General features: G+C 45.4%; 1 protein-coding gene across 25 annotated transcripts in view; it reads left to right on the top strand.

The window, feature by feature from the left end:
- Window positions 1-17,978, top strand: part of Ncam1 (neural cell adhesion molecule 1) — a 300,044-nt gene that overhangs the window by 263,459 nt on the left and 18,607 nt on the right. For 19 of the 25 annotated variants that reach the window (NM_001395708.1, NM_031521.3, NM_001395707.1 and 16 more), the window contains 1 exon segment: window positions 15,548-15,672. In NM_001395708.1, the coding sequence (NP_001382637.1) occupies window positions 15,548-15,672 (125 nt within the window). 25 annotated transcript variants of the gene reach the window in all.

Genomic DNA, 17,978 nt, shown 5'->3' with positions numbered 1-17,978 from the left:
CACCAAACCACACACTCGCAGCATCCCATGGCCTAGTTGGTACTGTTGATTTTGCTTCTATGCCCGGAAACAAAATAGAGTGTATCAGGTGCACGTTTCTTAAAAGATGTGTCTTGAGATTTTTTATCTTGATAGTCTGTCCTCTCTGTGTGACACCTTAAATGCTTTGCAGTGTACATGGTAAAAATGCATAAGGAATTAGGCCTTTCCCAAAATAACATGAACACAAATGCCTTAAGACACACACACACACACACACATGAAAGTGAGAGACATTTACCTTAATTAATTGAGTCACCTATTCATGAAAGATTGGTAACCAAACTACTTTGACATCAGGGACACTGGCACTGGTGGAGTCATCTGAAAAGTACTGGACAAACCAAGCTGACTGAGGCAGCTCTGCCAATAGGGTGGTGCTTTCCCATTCCGTCACCAAGTTCCCAGAGGAGACCGCCTTTTGTCACCACTGACAGACAGCTTCTGGGTACTTGTCAATCAAACACCAAAATCCCATTCAGGGTCCCAGTGTGCAGTCTCTAAGCATCCTCCATGCCGAAGGGTACTTGGGATTCTTTATGAGGATCCTGTATCTTTAGCGACTCTTTCCTCTGGGGGCGAGGGAATGACACTGAATGTTATTTGTCTCACTCTTCCCCTGCAGTATAAACAATCACCATCTCTAGGGAAGACTTTTGGAAAGCAGCCATGTTTTCAGAGGCTTCTGTATAAAAACCGACTGCCCCTTGTCATTGAACATGACCAATTCCATCTCTCTCAGTTACTCGGGTTAGAGAATGAGATGTATAGGCTTTGCTATACGTGCCAAGAGGGCGGGAGAGATGCTCAGTCATTCAATCGCTTGCTGTATACTAGTGAGGATCTGAGTCCAGTCCCTAGCACTCGTAAAAAAGACAGGAATAACTACATGTGCCTGTGACCCCAGGGCCAGGGCCATAGGGACAACAGGGGTCGTGCTCTGTAGCCAGCAAGACTCCCAGAAGCAGTGAGCCCTAGGTTCAATGAGAGAGCGCCATCTTAAAAAGTAAGGCGACTGGGAACTAAAAAGAGGGCTTACTAGTTATGAATATGGTCTACTCTTGCAGAGAACCAGAGTTAAGTTCTCAGGATCCATGGCAGACAGCTCACAAGTATCTGTAACTCCAGCTATAGAGGATCCAATGGCCCCTTCTGGTTTTCTCAAGTACCTACACACATATACATATAAATATACATATACATATACACATACACATACACATACATATACACAAAGACATGCACATACACATATACACATACACATACATATACATATACACATACAGATACACAAAGACATGCACATACACATATACATATACATACATACACACACATACACATACTTATACACAAAGACATGCACATACACATGTGATTTAAAATAAAATGTTTTTAAAATAAAGTGGAGAAGCAATTGAAGAACACAACAGCTGGCCTCGTCATTCACACACGCACAAAGGTGTGTACAATCACCCACTAACACAGACAGGAGATGTACACACATGCATCCCTATGTATAAACACATATCCAGAGTGTTACCTGAAAAGCCAGTCTCTTCTCTTGCTAAGGTTCCCATTAAGTCGAGGCCCAGATGTCTGTCCTCCTGTCCCTCAGAGCTTATGGACACAGGTGATCCTTCCAGAGCAGCTGTTTGTGCTCAGTCAAGGTCTGAGGCCTCTTCAGCTGCTCCTGGCCAATCCTCACCTACACGCCAGCCTTACCAGGCTCTTGGGCTCAAGGTGTGTACCGTCCGCCGGTGTGCCAGCCACCTGTCCCATGCGTTCTTTTCTCTTTCCAACTTTGCTTCCCACCAGCTCCTCATACCAGCACCCAGGATTGCTGCTCCCATTTCCTTCCCAATCCAGCACCCGTAGGCTCCCAGTGACCTTTTCCCCATTTTTTTTCACCTTCATTTTTGTTTCTCCAGTGGCTCCTGCTAACTCCTCCACCCTTGTTCCGTTGTCTCCTCGAGCTAGTGAGTATTACTTCCTTCACCCCCATCCCTGCAGGTTCCTTTCCACCAGGCAAGACTCGTCTGCCTAAGGTCATACACTTCACCGGGAGATAACTCAGCAATGGAAAGTCACATTGGGTTATTAAAGAAGCAAAGGGAAAAAGGAATAGACAGAGGTCCTCTCAGGGCAGACAAAAGAAGAGCTTTGCTCTGGATAGGACGCCCTGCAGACAGCTGCCCTGAGACTGCTTTGTACACCTGTGATGTGATGTGATTCCCAGCAGGTCAGACCAAAGCCCGTATTTGGAAAAGCCAAAGGAGTTTACCGAGAAAAAAAAAAAATCTGCCCTGCCTGCAGGGTCGTGTAAAATGCTTTGAGGCATTGTGGTTTTACCCTTTATTTTAGTTGGACGTCAGCTCTGAAATTAGAGAGTGCAGCCTGTAGCTTTCACTGTGTCCATAAGTGCATAGACTCCTCATAAATATTTGCGGGGAAATTAACAGTGCCTGCTCACAGATGGCCCGCACAAATTGCTTAACACTTTGCAAGTGAAGCTTGCTGATCTCTGCTCTAAAATCAAATGGTGAGCCTACTCCCGCTCCCTACCCACCGTAAAGAAAATAATGAAGATTATAGCATTTATCAAGCTCTGCTTTGCCTACCCTGGATGGGCATCACTGACCCAGCAGGAACGTGAGCCGGGCCTTTGTCACAGCGGGTGAGCCTGGTTCTTTCCACTCGTTCTCTTTACTGTGCTGTACTCCAGGACTTTGAATCTGGTGGAGTGGAGCAGGTCCAGTCTTTGGAAACTTCAACCTGGCTTTTTAGCTGGGGTGGGGGCGGGGGTCTTTGGGGGTGGGGATGACAAAGTGTGGCATTGTTTGTGGTGAAGTTGGCAGCAGCTCACAGAGACACACAGCAGCATAGCCCTGCCTGGATGACTTTATTCTCCAGGATACTGCAGAGGCCCCCATGAGAGGTTTGAACTCAGCCTCAAGCCCTCTTTCCATCATTCTAATGAGAACCTTTTCTGCCATTTCAATCCAAGCTATGCTCTGTGGCCAGAGGAGTCTAGGCCTTAGAAGTAGACTGCCATCAGTTCAAACCTCTCCTCTGACCTTCTTCCTGGGACCTCATGACCACAGAAGAGTCTCTTTGGAATCCCCAAATCTCAGATTTCTTATCTCTAAAACTAAAGATAGATTCCCCTTTATGGAATACATATTTGTAAAAAAAAAAAAAGGAAGGAAGAAAGAAAGAGAGAAAGAAAGAAAGAAAGAAAGAAAGAAAGAAAGAAAAAAGATTAAATGAAAAAATACACAAAATACAGTGCCCAACATTTAGTAACTGAATCTATTCCAAAGAATAATTGGGGATAATCTTGCGGCTTGAGTGCTTTGTCAGCAAAATCATTGATAATCTCTCCAAAACATTTATGTTAATATTGATAAATCATGGAGACAGGAATGAGTGACTGACGTACCTTCCCTGATACAAATACATGTATGTATGTGAGTATGTGATATATATGCACACACTTTTATGCATAATTTGTACTTTTGGGCTTGTGAGTGTTATGTTCTTTCTGGCCCTCAGTGTTTAGTGCTTTTCTGCCCTTCATGTTTCCATAGCAACCTGGCCTCTTCCTGTCCTTTCAACCACAGAACTATCTAGTGAGTACAGAGCTGGCTTCTCTGGGCAGCGCCTCTGATTGGACGCTTGTAGTAGCACAGACTACAGTGTGACTGCATGCAGGCTCCTAGCCTCGAGTGGCTTCCTAAGCATGTTGTCTGTTTGGCCAAGAAAGCAAAGGGAGCCTCCTCCCAAAGAATAAGGGGTGACTGTTTGTGCTTGAGGAGACCTTTCTGAATGGACATGTGTGTTAAAAACAGAAAAGGATTAGGAAAACGTGGGGGTGCCGGGGTGGTAAAAATGGCAACTCCTTCCCACAGTTTTACTGTCCTTGCCTCCTGTGACTATGCACACACGCATGCGTACACACACACACACACACACACACACACACACACACACACACAGCAATAAACTAAAGTGAGGAAAGTCCGGGAGCAAGAAGAGACCAGAGGAAATGGAGAGGGCTGCTCAGAGAAAGGTAGAAGGAGGAGCTGAGTGTCTCACAGCAGAGCGCACGGTAGAAGGAGCCACTGCCCCTTCAGTCTGTTCCCCTAGGACACTTGCTGCTTGAAAACCAATAGAACAAAGCCACCTCCTAGACTGCTGGGTCGGAAGTACAGACATCCACTCCTGACAGTAGGATCCAGGGGACAACTGCAGCCCCCTAGACCAGCCTGAAAACCTGGCTGAGTCCTTGCTGAAAGCTTCCAGGCTGGCCCTAAAGATGTGAAGCCTCATGGGTGCCGAGGGCCTCAGCTAGGCAACAAGAGAATTTGCACGTGACTGTGTATGTTCCAACACTGGAAGCGGCCAGGGTTTTCTTTTCTGAATGCAGGGAGAGCTTGTCTGGCCCCCTACCAAGCAGCAGTCTGATGAGGCAGGTGACAGGTCTGGAGAACCCAGCTCCCACACCCCAGCTAAGGCTTCTGATACATAATTAAAGAGGGGAGGAGAGTTTCCTGGCTGTGTGTTCTGCTTGGAATTGTTTTTCCTCCTGTGGAAGACTGCTACAGTCTGCTCTCTCAGTGTCCCTCTGGTGGTGTGCTGCAATGACTTTCAATTCCTGATGCCTTTGAGGTTTGGTTTTGTGAGAGGAGCAGAGCCCTGACAGTAAGCTGGGCTCATCTGCATGAGTTTGAGGGTTTTCTTGTTTGTTTGCGGTGTATTTGCATTTGAGAAAGGAATGCAGCTAACAACACCCTTCCTACCACAGTGTCCCCCCACTGACCTTTGCTAGCCTCCTGCTGTATGTGTCCCAGGCAATAGGAGAAAGCTACAGGACCCATTTGCACAACCCTGTCCTGTTTGAGACACCTCTTTGCATCTTGATCTTGTCTGTCAATGAAACACAATCTTGGCTCCAGACTTCTCCTGAAAAGGAATGAAGTATTTCTCCCCTGATGGGTGTTTCGGTTTTTTTTTACACATCAGACATTTCTACCCACAGACAAGCTGCTTAGTTGTGAAATCTGAGTAGGACATTGGAGTCTGTTTTATTTGAACCACTTGACTACTGACCCAAATCATAAGTCTCAGTGGACAGCAGGATAAAGGAGAGGGTGTCCCGGCTGGCAGCAGCCTGAGTTAGCAAGAATGTACTTGTGACTGTCGAATCAGGATACAGAGGATATGAGCCGCAGTACAAGGGGAACAGAGTAGCTGGGGTCCTGTAGAACTCTGTCAGTCAGATAACACGGGTGATGTGTGTGTGTGTGTGTGTGTGTGTGTGTGTGTGTGTGTGTGTGTTTCTGTGTGTATATGTATGTATGTGTGTTTCTGTGTGTATATGTATGTGTGTGTGTTTCTGTGTGTATATGTATGTGTGTGTGTTTCTGTGTGTATATGTATGTGTGTGTATGTGTGTGTCTGAGTGTAATGTGTGTTATGTATAGGCATATGTGTGTGATGTATTATGTGTGTATGTGTGTATATCTGTGTGTGCATGTGTGGTGTATATGTGTGTGCGAAGTATATGTGTGTATGTGTGGGTCTGAGTATAATGTGGGTATGTGTGTGTATAAGTGTAATGTGTATATATGTGTTTGTATGAGTACAATGTGTGTATATGTGTGTGTGGTATATATGTGTGTATGTGTGTGTCTGAGTGTAATGTGTGTTATGTATAGGCATATGTGTGTGGTGTATATGTGTGTATCTGTGTGTATCTGTGTGTTTATGTGTGGTGCATATGTGTGTATATGTGTGTCTGAGTGTATGATAATGACCTGTTTATAACCATAGGTGAAGAAAGTTTTCATGAATGATATCAAGGGAAACTGCCTGTCACATATAATCCCTTCCATGCACACGAAGCAAAAACTGGTGTCATAACAGAGCATGAGATCATGCATTCTGTTAGCTCGCAGTGGCAAGGAGATATGGCACTCAGCTGAAGTGTCTCTCTCTCTTATTTTTAAACAGCAGCATACTCTCAGAGAGATACCTTAACTTCACATCTTTGCCCTTCCCTCTTAACCTCAACTGTCAACAGCTAGAACTTCCTTCCCTCACTCCAAGGTCTGTGAAAGTTGTGATAGGAAACCTAAGGATTTCCTTAGAATTTTCAGTCGTTCAGTCCCAAACTTGAATGTGGGATAACACAGTAAAAGGAGTTTAGGTGAACTCAAACCAAAAGGCCTTGGTGTACACTGTAAATCTCGAGCTCCTCTCTTATCCACGTAGTCATGGCAAATCTGAAGGCATCGTTGGACTCATAAGTAGTTAAGTATGTGTTTGATGTCACCCTCTGTGTGCTTGGCCAGGGCTGGTTCCTGCTCTTTGGTATTAAACAGCCATTGTCTCAATTGCCAAGAAAGTACCTAGTCCTTTACCTGTGATGGCCTTTTCCTTTTATGTGTGCCTTGACTCTACGGAGTCCCACAGGGTATTAAGAGCGTCACCAGTGTGCCATAAGGAAGTGGAGATAGACCCTCCAAGCAGTCCCTCTCTGGCCAGAAACTACCCAGCGTCCTTCAGTCCTCTCCCTCTCCTATTTGACCAGGGCACAAAGGAAAGGACTCTCATTAATTAAACACAATCTATTATTCTTTCAGGACTCTTCCCTGTTGACCTACAACTCAAGGCCATCAACTTCCCCAAGGATGCTGAGACGATTCTGGAATCTGAATAAATAACTTGGCTGTTGTTTTTTCTTTTCCTTTAACAGACTCTGAGATTGACCCTGATTGACATCTGGGCCTTGACAGAAATACCCCCTCATTTTAAAAGTGTTCATGTGCCTCGGTGTGGTATTAATACGCAATGTTGCAACTGTATCTAATGCTTACTGGTGTTGTTAACTAAATGCGCTATATAGTTTGTTTTTCTCTTCCTTCTGGGCAGTATGTCTGCCCTCCCAATGTTCCCTATAGAAGCTGCTAATTTAATTTGATTTCTCCTTTTATTTAGTCTGTGATTTTGTTGTTGGTTTTTTTCTCCCTGCCCATTGTTTACATCAGTTTTTAATTTTTTTGTATTTTTCATGTGACCTCCTCCACTTTCCTTTCAACCAATCATGTGCGTGCGTATCATGTGACTTTGTCATGTGGCTTGCATGGTGCTGATGATGTCGTCCACGCTGGTGAACAGAAGGTAAAACTCTTTGTTCTGATTAGAAGAATAAACCTGGAGCCACCGCCTGGCACGAATTTCTCCCTGTCTCAGATAGATTCAGCAAAGCCATTTGAAAGATTTGCTCTGGCTCTCAATTCGTGTCTAGAGTTCAATAGTCCTTGCAACCTTGACATGGCACTTGGAGAACTTGACAGCATTTGGTTTAATGTTTTCCCTCAAGAAATCTGGTCACACCAACTGCCCTTTCAGTAAAGCCATGTTAGCCACAGTAGAGTTTGGGAACTTGAATTTTTAACAGACTTCACAAACATTTTTTACCGGAAATATGCTTTGAAAATTAGCCTTGTTGCTTAATTTTATACCCATAAACTACACAACTCCATAAACTACAACTTCTCCAAGATGAGTTGCAACCCCTGTGGAAATATTTCACAACCTTGAAGTGCTCCAGAAAGAGAGGTAGATCTGTGCAAAGGTTGCTCTCCTGTAAAACCAGAGAGTGCTTCACACAATTTGCATAAATGGAAGACTTTTCTGAAATGAGAATTTGGATTGATGACTGAGGTGTCACTTCTCAAAAGTGCCCCCCCCCCCAGGCAGGAGGCACAAATCAAGCAAAAGTCACTTGGCAATTAACGGTGACTGGAAGTCTCCGTGTAATCAAGAAGCACATGATTGACCCTTACAGAAAAGGAAATAAAATTATAGCCTGATGAAGCACATAACAGTGACAAAATAATTAGTTAATATTGCGCCTGTCACAACCTTGTTAAAACGTTTCTCACTCACCATCAAGAGAGAAGGAGGTGTCGGCTCTCAGCTTCCCCCACTAAACTCAGGCCTGATCAGAGCCTCCCCTGGGAGTCACAGGCGTTCTGTTCTCTCCTAACTAAAGTTTTACTTCGCATCACACCCTAAAGACACATACAGGCTGCAATGATCACGTAGCCACACTAACACCAATAACTACCTGGTGTGCCTGCGCATGCAAGCGCCTCCCCTCCATTCGACCTCACCTCTGACCTCATTTCTCTGAGAACTGATTGGGCGACATCCACACAGTCAAAATCTCAATAGCTTGTCTTGCATGGTCTTTGTTCCTGGTCTGAGTCACACTCCCTATATGTGTTACCCTGTGTGTATCCCATGTCCTTCTCCCTGCCCGCCCCCATTCACAATCACCGAGAACTTTCTCTTTGTAGCTGTGGCAACATCATCCTAAATCCAGTCCCATTTACAGCCAGACACCTGGACTTGCAGAGAAGCCCCTTCATTTCCAACAATGAGTTGTCTTGTGTTTTGCATGGTATGCAGCAAAACAGAAAAATCCCCCCAAACAACAGAACCTTGCAAACCACAGTAATAATTTAATCCATAGTAAAAACTGGAATTGGATCTGTCAGTCTTTGGACAGAGAACATTGGGGGTTCAAGATTGCTAAATCTTAGAGCTTTTGGAACCCCTCACCTCAAATATAGTGACTTTTACACCTCCCTACATTGGCTTCCAACAGGGGTAGACTTCTTTCAGAGTCATGGTGACTGCTAAGTGGTTAGCGTTCTAGAAAAAAATTCCCCAGGACTTCCCTGTAGGATACTAAGTGAGTGCAGATGCTAAAGTTCGAATTTTAAATTTGTTTATTTAAAAAATAAAATTGGCTATCGCAGTAAACGCTGTGATTCAGGATGAAGCAGAGCACATCACTGAAACTGGGAAATCTGTTCACTCCTGAGGAGAGGCTGTCTTCAGAAGTGGTCAACTAAACCAAAAGAGGGGAGGAGGATGAAAAGTTAGAGCAAGTAAAGTGTCTGGGGTAAAAGAATGAAGCTTCGCTAAGGACAGCCCTCACCTCCTTTCCCTGGTCATTAGTAAGAATTTAAGTGACTGGGGCCTGAGCTCAAATGCTTTAGATAAGCTAACGGCCTCTCTCTTGTTATCGGATCCTACATACAACAGCTGAGGAAGTCAGGTGTTCCCATTCCACCCTCTATCCACCTGCTCCCACCCTAAATTGCCTGGGATGCGTTTAACATGTACAGGGTACTCTGCCCATCAGCCAGGCACTGTGTACTCTGTTCCTTTCCGAAACACTGAGTGAAGAGAAGGGAGGTTAAGCCAGGGACTGAATCTCATCCCCCATCATCAAATAGCTGTGGTGGAAAAGACACTTAAACTTAAGTCCCTACCAGGGCAGCATCGGGAGTTTGTTGGGGTGAGTTTGTTCTATGCAAACTACCAGCCCACCCCCGGCCCCGCCCTGTGTATCTGAAGAGCTTGAGGTGCCTCTGCAGAGAAGTGGTTTTATAGGTCATTGTCCAAGGACTCTGTAAATGGGACTTCCAGTTTCCCACCATCAGCATGAATGTGACAAGCCCGCCCGCTGTGCTCCCCTGTCACCGTGTTGCATGTCTAGCATGGCTCCCTTCACACCCTTTCATAATGATCTTTTTTTTTTCTTTAGCTACTGACCCTGACTTGTGTTAGGCAATGCTGGTGCTGACGAACTAAATCCTTTAACACCCACTCTTCCTTCTTAGATCGAAAACATCACTAACTGCCCCTTCCACACCCTCCTTTATATTTTATTTTATTTTTTACAGCTGTGTGTTTGGAGCCTCGGCCTCTGACAGGTCGACACAGACTTTCTACTCTAATTGCCTTTGTTCCGAAGGATCTCCCACCCTGGCGGCTCCCAGGGTAGAGAGGTAGCTGGACAGGTCCTCAGAGAGGGGGCAGTGGAGTGTTATCAGCCTGAAGCACCGTCGTGTAGGGACCGGATCCCCTAAGGTTACCAGTGTGAGGGCAGGAACGTCCCGGTAGCCCACTTAATACCTGCACCAATGTTCATGAAATAGTGAAGTGTGGCGCCCCCTTGTGGCTCAGAGGCAGAAGCGGAGTTCACTGGGTCATAGTTATTTCTGTCCTGGATCAGCCCCACAACCACAAGCCAAACCTTCATGGTCAGGTTTTTTTTCCTTCTGTTTTTTAAGGACAATGAAACAAAGATAATTGGTCAATTAATCCGTTGGTGCTCTCATGCCACCCACAAGAATGGAACCGGCGTTTTTGTGGCTCAGTCTGTCAGAGCTCATTTGTTGCTGTCCAATTTGCATTCTGTCTTTCGAACCTCTCCCTTCTGCCCCCAACACACATTCAGAACTCCTAAGAGAACTGGGGCAGGAACGGACTTGGCACCAGGTTGCCTCAGTGAGCTCTGGCCCCAGGAAGTTCAAGGTCAAGCTTAGGTCTCTGCCAAGACCTAAGGAATTGATTCTGAAGAGATGGCTCAGTGGTTAGGAGCGCTGGCTGCTCTAGCAAACGACCTGGGTTTCATTCGCAGTACCAATATGGAAGCTTTGCGACCGGCTTTTAATTCCAGTCGTAGGGTATCTGAGGCTCTCCTTAGACACCAGGCACTGGTGTGGTGCACGTGACATTTGTGCAGGTGAAATACCCATACACATTTTGAATAAGTAAAACCCCAAACTGTCCACACCCCTACCAACGTATTCCATACTCCCTGAAGCCAGGGACTCGGGTGGTAAAGGTCAGGTCACCTGAGCACAAGCATCTCTTTAACCCTAAAGAAAAAGGCCGCTTGTCTCCAGAGACCTCATTCGGGATGAACAGTGCTGAGGACAAATTGGCACCTTTACCTTTAATATAACTGAGTTAAGCTTTAGAAGCATGGGAAATCCAGGGAGGTACCCCCACCCCCGGGGAGGGGGGCGTGTCAGGGAGCGTTATAAAGACCGAGAGCAGACACAGCCTACATCACATTAGAGTCATTCATTTGCTATCTCTCCCTAAGAACTCCATTTCAGGAAGGAGAATTAGTGGCCTAATCACTCTAAATCCCGACTCCCCAAGGCAATTTGCAAATCCCAAAGGACCTGTCAATACTATTGCTTGACGGAAGTGTAATGTGTCTGAGCTGGAGACCCGAAACAGGCTTCCCATGCGAATAGGGAAGTCCTCCATTTTGGACTTGTATAAAGAGGCACGGAATAAGAAAAGGTATTACCCAAGGTTAAAAATGGCTGCTAAGAAGTAACTAAACAAAAGAGACGGGAGTTGAGATAAGCCACGTGTTCAGTGTTTTTAAATCACAACAACGATATTTGATAGTAAAAATGCTACATTTCAATGCAAACTCCAGGTCAATCCGTAGTTAATCGTGAGAATAGCTGAGATTGCTGGCCTCAGTGCAGATCTGTTTGAAAGAGAAGACAGTGAAGAAGGGCCGGAGAGGTGGCTCAGCAGTTTAAGGGCACTGTTTTTGCAGGTGACCCAGGATAGTTCCAGTCCCCACACTGGGCAGCTCACAACCGCCTGTAATGCCAGCTCCAGAGGCTCTGATGTCCCCCTCTGACCTCCGTAGGCACCTGCACTTATGTATACAAGCCTACCTGCAGACACATAACCCATACATAATTAAAAATCAGCATTTAAAGTGTATGAGCAGAGAGCAGAGACGGAGCCCTTGACGGGCTGTTTGTCCCTGGGTCTCTCATGCTCAGCACACTCGTTGGCATTGGGCTTCCTGGAGTGGATCAGGGGCTCCTACTCTCCTTTCCCAGTTCACAGAAGCTTCTTTCCCAAGCCCCACACTTGCTGTGATTTTTATTGCAAAGTCTTTTCCACCTCCAGGCCCCTGAAGATGAGAGGGAAGGCGTGCAGCCGACTTGGATTTAAGGAAGGGCGCAGAAGCCCAGTAATTCCAAAGGAGGAACCTGTAATCTCCAGGGCCAGAAATAAACATTTCAATTATGGTTTCTTAGAGGACACTCGTCAGCCTGCCTTTGGCGTACCTGACAGTACTCGGCCTTTTTCATACCATTTTTTTTCCGTGCATGCCTGACTTAGGGTCTGCTAGAAAACATCAGGATTGTCCAGAATAGTTGTTATTGGCAAGGTTTAATTTTTAAAGTAGTGCTGTGTTCAGCTTTAACATAAAATATTTGAGGGGGGAGAAATTGAATCCTAGATGAAGCCAAACTCAAGGGCTATAATTAACCCCAGGGGTCTTCTTAAAGCAACATGGCTATTGCTGATGAATGGCAAGCCAACATTTACAAATAATTACAATATTGGTTTTTCTGAAATTGCCCATAATGATTTCAATCACAGCAGCAGCCACCCCAGAACCTTGGGACCCCCTAAACCATTTCCTCTGCTAATGTGTTCAATTAAGCAGTGAGCTTCTTTAGCGCTGAGGCCCCATTGCCTCTGCAGTGTCCCCTTTCTCATCATGGCTGGCTTCATGCAGAAAGGAGTTTCCCGAGCCCGGTTCCTAATCGGTAATGGAAAACAGGCGGCAAGCATGTGGAGACGCATAAGACAGTTGGTTTAACAACTGCTCTCTCCAGTCTTGATGCACTTACAAAAGCTCGAAGGGCCACCAAATGAGTCCAAAGTTCCATGTTAGCTGAAAAATAATCTTCCTTCAGGCATACTGTCACGGGATACTGTCACGGGAAAGGTTACACTACTGTCCAAGGACCCCACTATCTCTTTAATGAATCACAACTGTATTAAGTTTTTCATTTTGTTTAAAAACTCATGTCTCATTCACCTTTGAGATATCATTGCCTGATAGACAATTCTAGAACTCAATACAACATATATTTGTCTGATTAATCATAGGCAAAGCTTTCTAAATGGTAACCTAAATACTATATCATATAAAATGCTCTGAACTTCAAGAGAAAATAGATATGTATCAGAGTAACCTTGTCAGATAGAATGATGGCTAATTCACTTCTGGGTATGCCATTTTTTGAGATTCTAATTATATGCATTTTTTGGAGAAACATATCCAGAGATCAGACCCTACCTTAAGTAGGGCTGCTGGGTTCTTCAGGGACTCTTGGGAGATATGTCTGTTCATTTACATGTCTTTAAAGGGACTTGAACTCTCTTTCAAGTTCTCTGGTTTTTTTTTTTTAAAGAAAACTTTGAAAAATTGTAAAACCTGAAGTCGATAGCTGAATGTCTTTGAGATATGGAGGTGTTGATCTTAGGATATGTCTCATACTAAAAGCTAGCTGATGGTCATTTATCTCGTCTTCCACCCTTGTGGTGTTGTGAGGGACTGTCAAGGAAGAGTTGACACTACATTCACCATGCAGGGATGGCAGAGGTGGAAGAGTCCTTACGTTGGATCCTGCAAGTGTGGAGACAGAGTACGGCAGTGATGCTGATAATACTCACACCTCCCACCAAGCAGAGTTTAGAGGAGGTGTTTAAAGCCCTTGATTATGCCTTGAATATCCACATTGCTCCATTCCGGGAGGAAATAGTGTGGTTGGTTCAACAAAGCCTTCGGACTTCACCTACCTGGTGAATCCCCTCCTCCCTCAGGGGCATCCAACACGGTCCATGTTGGGATTCTCAGCATAGAAAGCTATAATGCCGTTTCCCTTCACTCCTGGCCACCAATCATCTCAGTCAGCCCAGGACCAAGGGCTTTCCTGGGATGTTGAGCTTTCAGTGCTAAAGGCTGCGATGACCAAGGATCCCTGAGATGCATTGGTCACCTTAATTCTTTCAGAGAATAGAACTAGTTGAGTTCTCTCATGGCTCCTTTAGCACGGCTGTGGTCAGCATTATTAAGGCCCTGCCTTATTCTAAAGGAGACTCCACCTCAAGCCCTAGCAGACATTTATGATGGTGCAGACACAATTGACTTGTTGTCTAAGACCATGGATAAGCCCAACAGAATTTGAAAAGCCTACATAGATTGACATATCTGAACTAGGTCTAAATGCTTTCCTCCAAATAGCTGAGGACAGCGGCTACATTCAAGCTTAAAAACCAGGACACACACGTATCTTAATACAACCTATTTGCCTTTGCATTCTAGTGGGTTTTTTTTTTTTTTTGAGTTTCATAAATTCCCAACCATAGAACAGATACTGAGCCTGACTTTCCTTCAGACATCAAGATTATGAGTCCCCGCGTTTCAGCGTACATTCCCTCCCCCATTTCTTCTAGTTCTCAGAGCACACCCATGCACACATCGAACCAACCAGTCCTGTTACAGAAATAGTCTGGGTTTCTAACCAGCTCCAGATGACACGTGTGCTACGCCTCAGGGGATGCCTCGCAGAACTCTGGGTGGTGTGTGCTTTTTCTCTCGGATTCCACCTTTGAATCCCAGAGAGGAGGTTCCCAACAGCTGAACAAGGAGACCAGGCTAAACTGCAGCTTTGCCTGAAGCCTTCCATTTATGGTGAGGGGTACAGCGTGAGGTAATTAGTCTCTCTACCTAGTGCCTCTTCCCTTCCTGACTCTCATGTCATACCCCCATGGAGTACAGCCTCTCTAAGAGGTCAAGAAATAGATTACAGAGCCTGGTCCCCCCTGGAAGTCCTGGTCCCTCACAAGTATGGAGTTTTAATTTCAACCCTAGCATTACACTTCCTCACCTACTCGGTCAGTGTCTGCTTGCAGCTGCTACAGTAAACCAGCAGCACGGTACAGAGCCATCCTGACACTCCCATTCCTCCCATCTTCCTTCTCCCTCTTGGATTCCCAATGCTATGCTCTAAGTAAGCATAAAGCTCAAATAAAAAGAAACGAGAAACTTTATTTTTCTTACTGTAAAATACTAAAGCCATTTCCTCCACCACCACCCCTCCTCTCACAAAGAAAAAGACCGCAATGATTGTTGGTTTAATACATTGAAGAGCCAAAGATTATCCCTTACTCCACTGAGCCATAAATGTAGTTACATTCACAGGAAACTTGCCGATGGCCATTCGTGTTTTATTTAGCCACAATTGGAAACGTATTTTTAAGTGATCCTAAGCAATAAAATTTAATTCATGAAAAGCTAGTTGCAAGAACACAGAGTCATTCACTCCCATCAGTGACCAAGCCCTCGGGACTCTAGGGTGAGTTATGATGTACCCAGGGATAAAATAAAAAAACCACAGGGCTGTTCTGAAAAGTAATTCTGTGTTTCTTTAAATTTCCTACTCAAACCTGCCTACGTTTGCCCATATTCCAGGCACTCTGTCAAGATGTGTCAGGTTTGTAGAAATCAACCCTGCAGAGTAGAAGGAAGAAAAGTGAGTCCCAGTGAGAGAGACGGAAAAGGGGCTGTGCTCACAGGGAATGTCTTCCAGAACATTCCCACAAAGTACCCTCAGCTAAGACCGAGTGAGGCAGCCAAGGGTGGTTCAGGGTTCTACATTCATCGCTTCTTAACCGTTTGAATTTCTGAAAAAGCAAGCAAAGTGCCCAGCCCCACCGCATCACTCCATCCCATTTTGATGGGCCCACTCATCATTCAGGGGACCCAGATTTCATGTAAATGTGCTGGCTATTGCAGGGGAACCCAGCGCACCCAAGCTGGAAGGGCAGATGGGAGAGGACGGGAACTCCATCAAGGTGAACCTGATCAAGCAGGATGACGGCGGCTCCCCCATCAGACACTATCTGGTCAAGTACAGAGCGGTGAGTAGCTCTCATCCTCAGAGGCACTGTGCACACCCCGGGACCTTGATACCTGTCGTGTTGAATCAAGAACTCAAGAATCCCAGGGGAGGCGAGGATAGGACAGGGTCCCACCAGACATCTTGTGGGAGACTCTTGGAATGTGGTCAAGGTTTTAAACCCCAAGACTGACCTATAGCCATGCCCACAGTGGAACCTTCTGAAAACTTCCGCTATGACTGGGATGGCGACATCCCTGTGATTTTTTTATGACTCCATTTTTCTTCAAATTGCTATTTTAATAACCCAGGACTTCTGTGCATAATTGTCACAGTGTCATATAACAGTCACTACTTTTCATCAAGCGTGTCTCCTGGACCAGGTGCAGTACCCAGGCGTATTTCTTGCACAGAACGTAGGGAGCAGGTATTACAGTTAGCCACCACATTACACATGAAGCAACCAAGGCTACGACAGCCAGCCCCTGAGGGTCTCACACACCTAGGTGAGGTCTCTAGATGAGGAGCCAAGGTTCTTACCTCACTTGCTTCAAGAATGTAAGCAGGATCCCTTGCCTGATCTTCTTGGCACCTCAGCCAGTCCAACTGCAAACATTCAACTTGATTCCGAGCTCCCCTTTTTGGCTCACTCACCTCCGAGCTAAGATCTCTCCTATTCCATATGTCATCACTGACCCCCAAACTGAAAATCACTCCTCCCTTTCCAGCCTTAGAAAGACAGTCGGCAAGCTGTTGCCAGGGACAGAGACAGTCTCGGAACACTGGGAATAACCCATTACTAAGACTTCCTAGTAGTTGGAGATCATGAACCAGAGAACAGCCTGGTTTCTCCGGGAAGCCCCAAATAAGGCCTTTTTTCCAGGAAGTTTCTTCATTCCTGTCTCTCCTGGGAATAGCTCCCCTGGAAATGGTTTATAGGTCCAGAACAGAGCACTGCAGGCTTGCACACCTTACAGCCCAGGGTCAGACCTTTATCTATTCAACTCTCTGAACTGAGTCTCAAGAAGTCAGAGATGAACTGGCATCATAGGAGAAGTTGCTTAGGGCCAGTGCAAAGATACTGCTATATGGGAGGTCCTGTGGTTTGCTTACTGCAGGGAAGGATGCCAGGACTTGCCAGGTACCTCTGAAGAGCTTACTTGGAGCTGGTGAAATAGGAGTAACCTACTTAGAGTAAGGTAGTATATCTATTTAAATGGCTATTATGAGTCTCAATGACATCCAATTCCAGCTTTGCAACATTTGCCAGCATGTCATCTGAAGAACAGATAATTGCATCTTCCCAAACCTCCATTTCCCTATCTGCAAAATGGGAATAAAATGACTTGTACTGTCAGATTAGTCACAGTATATGCAGATACCCCCAAAATGTTCCAGATGCTTTGAAAGCTCTGCAAATGGTAGCCAGGATGCAAGACCCCACTAGAACACTAGCCCACAGGAAGACAGTCTCCATGTGTGCTTGCCCAAATGGTTACTGCGGCTGCGTTTAACAGACAGAGAAACAAGCTGCTGAGCTCCTGTACAGCCCAGTGACTTTAAGCATCCTCTTTCACTTTGAGGCCTAACATTTGCTAAATGCAATCACATATTATTAATATGTATTACATAGCATAAAGTTTGCTTTCCTGCGTGTTTGCTTTACCATCTGGTTGTCTCTTTTGTAATGATGTTTGCCAAGGGAGACAGAGAAGGAAGAGTAAAGAGACATGCTCAGCTCAGCTTCTCTGTTAGTTAAAACAACACCATAGCAACATGTGCAAAGGTAACTTATAGAGCACAGCCCAGGCTCGAGAGTTAGATTACAGGGCACCAGAATCCCCTCTGAGCATTTTCCCACAACATTCACATCCCTGGAATGAGCATTCCCACGGTCCTAGAGGCATCTTTGTGGCTCATCAGAACTACTTTACGTGGGGAAATCTCTTCTTTCAGCCACGGGCCTGGACCTGTGGTGGTCACTGGACTTCCTCATATCTGACACATTGCTGTGTTCTACCCCCCTGTCCAGTAAATATTTGTTAAAGCTCTTTGCATGCCCAGAGTGTACCTGAAGCATACTTGGCTTTTGTAAAGGCCAGAGACTGTGAAGTGACAGGCTTTGCAACTAAAAAAAACCCATCTGAAGATTTCTCAGAGGACTTGAGGCCTCTCCCACACAGTTTTGTTATGGAGGTGGTTGCCTAGCAATGGCCTTGGAAACTTCCTTCTGGTACAAACTCAATAGTAAACATGAGTGACATACCTCGAGGGAATGTTAGGTGAGAAGAATCCCTAGAATTTCGCATCTCCCCTTATGCCCTGGGC

Source organism: Rattus norvegicus, chromosome 8 (genome assembly GCF_036323735.1).
Source record: "Rattus norvegicus strain BN/NHsdMcwi chromosome 8, GRCr8, whole genome shotgun sequence".
NCBI classification, from domain to species: Eukaryota; Metazoa; Chordata; class Mammalia; order Rodentia; family Muridae; genus Rattus; species Rattus norvegicus.
The sequence above is the reverse complement of the archived record's forward strand: the minus strand, read 5'-3'. Positions and strand labels throughout refer to the sequence as shown.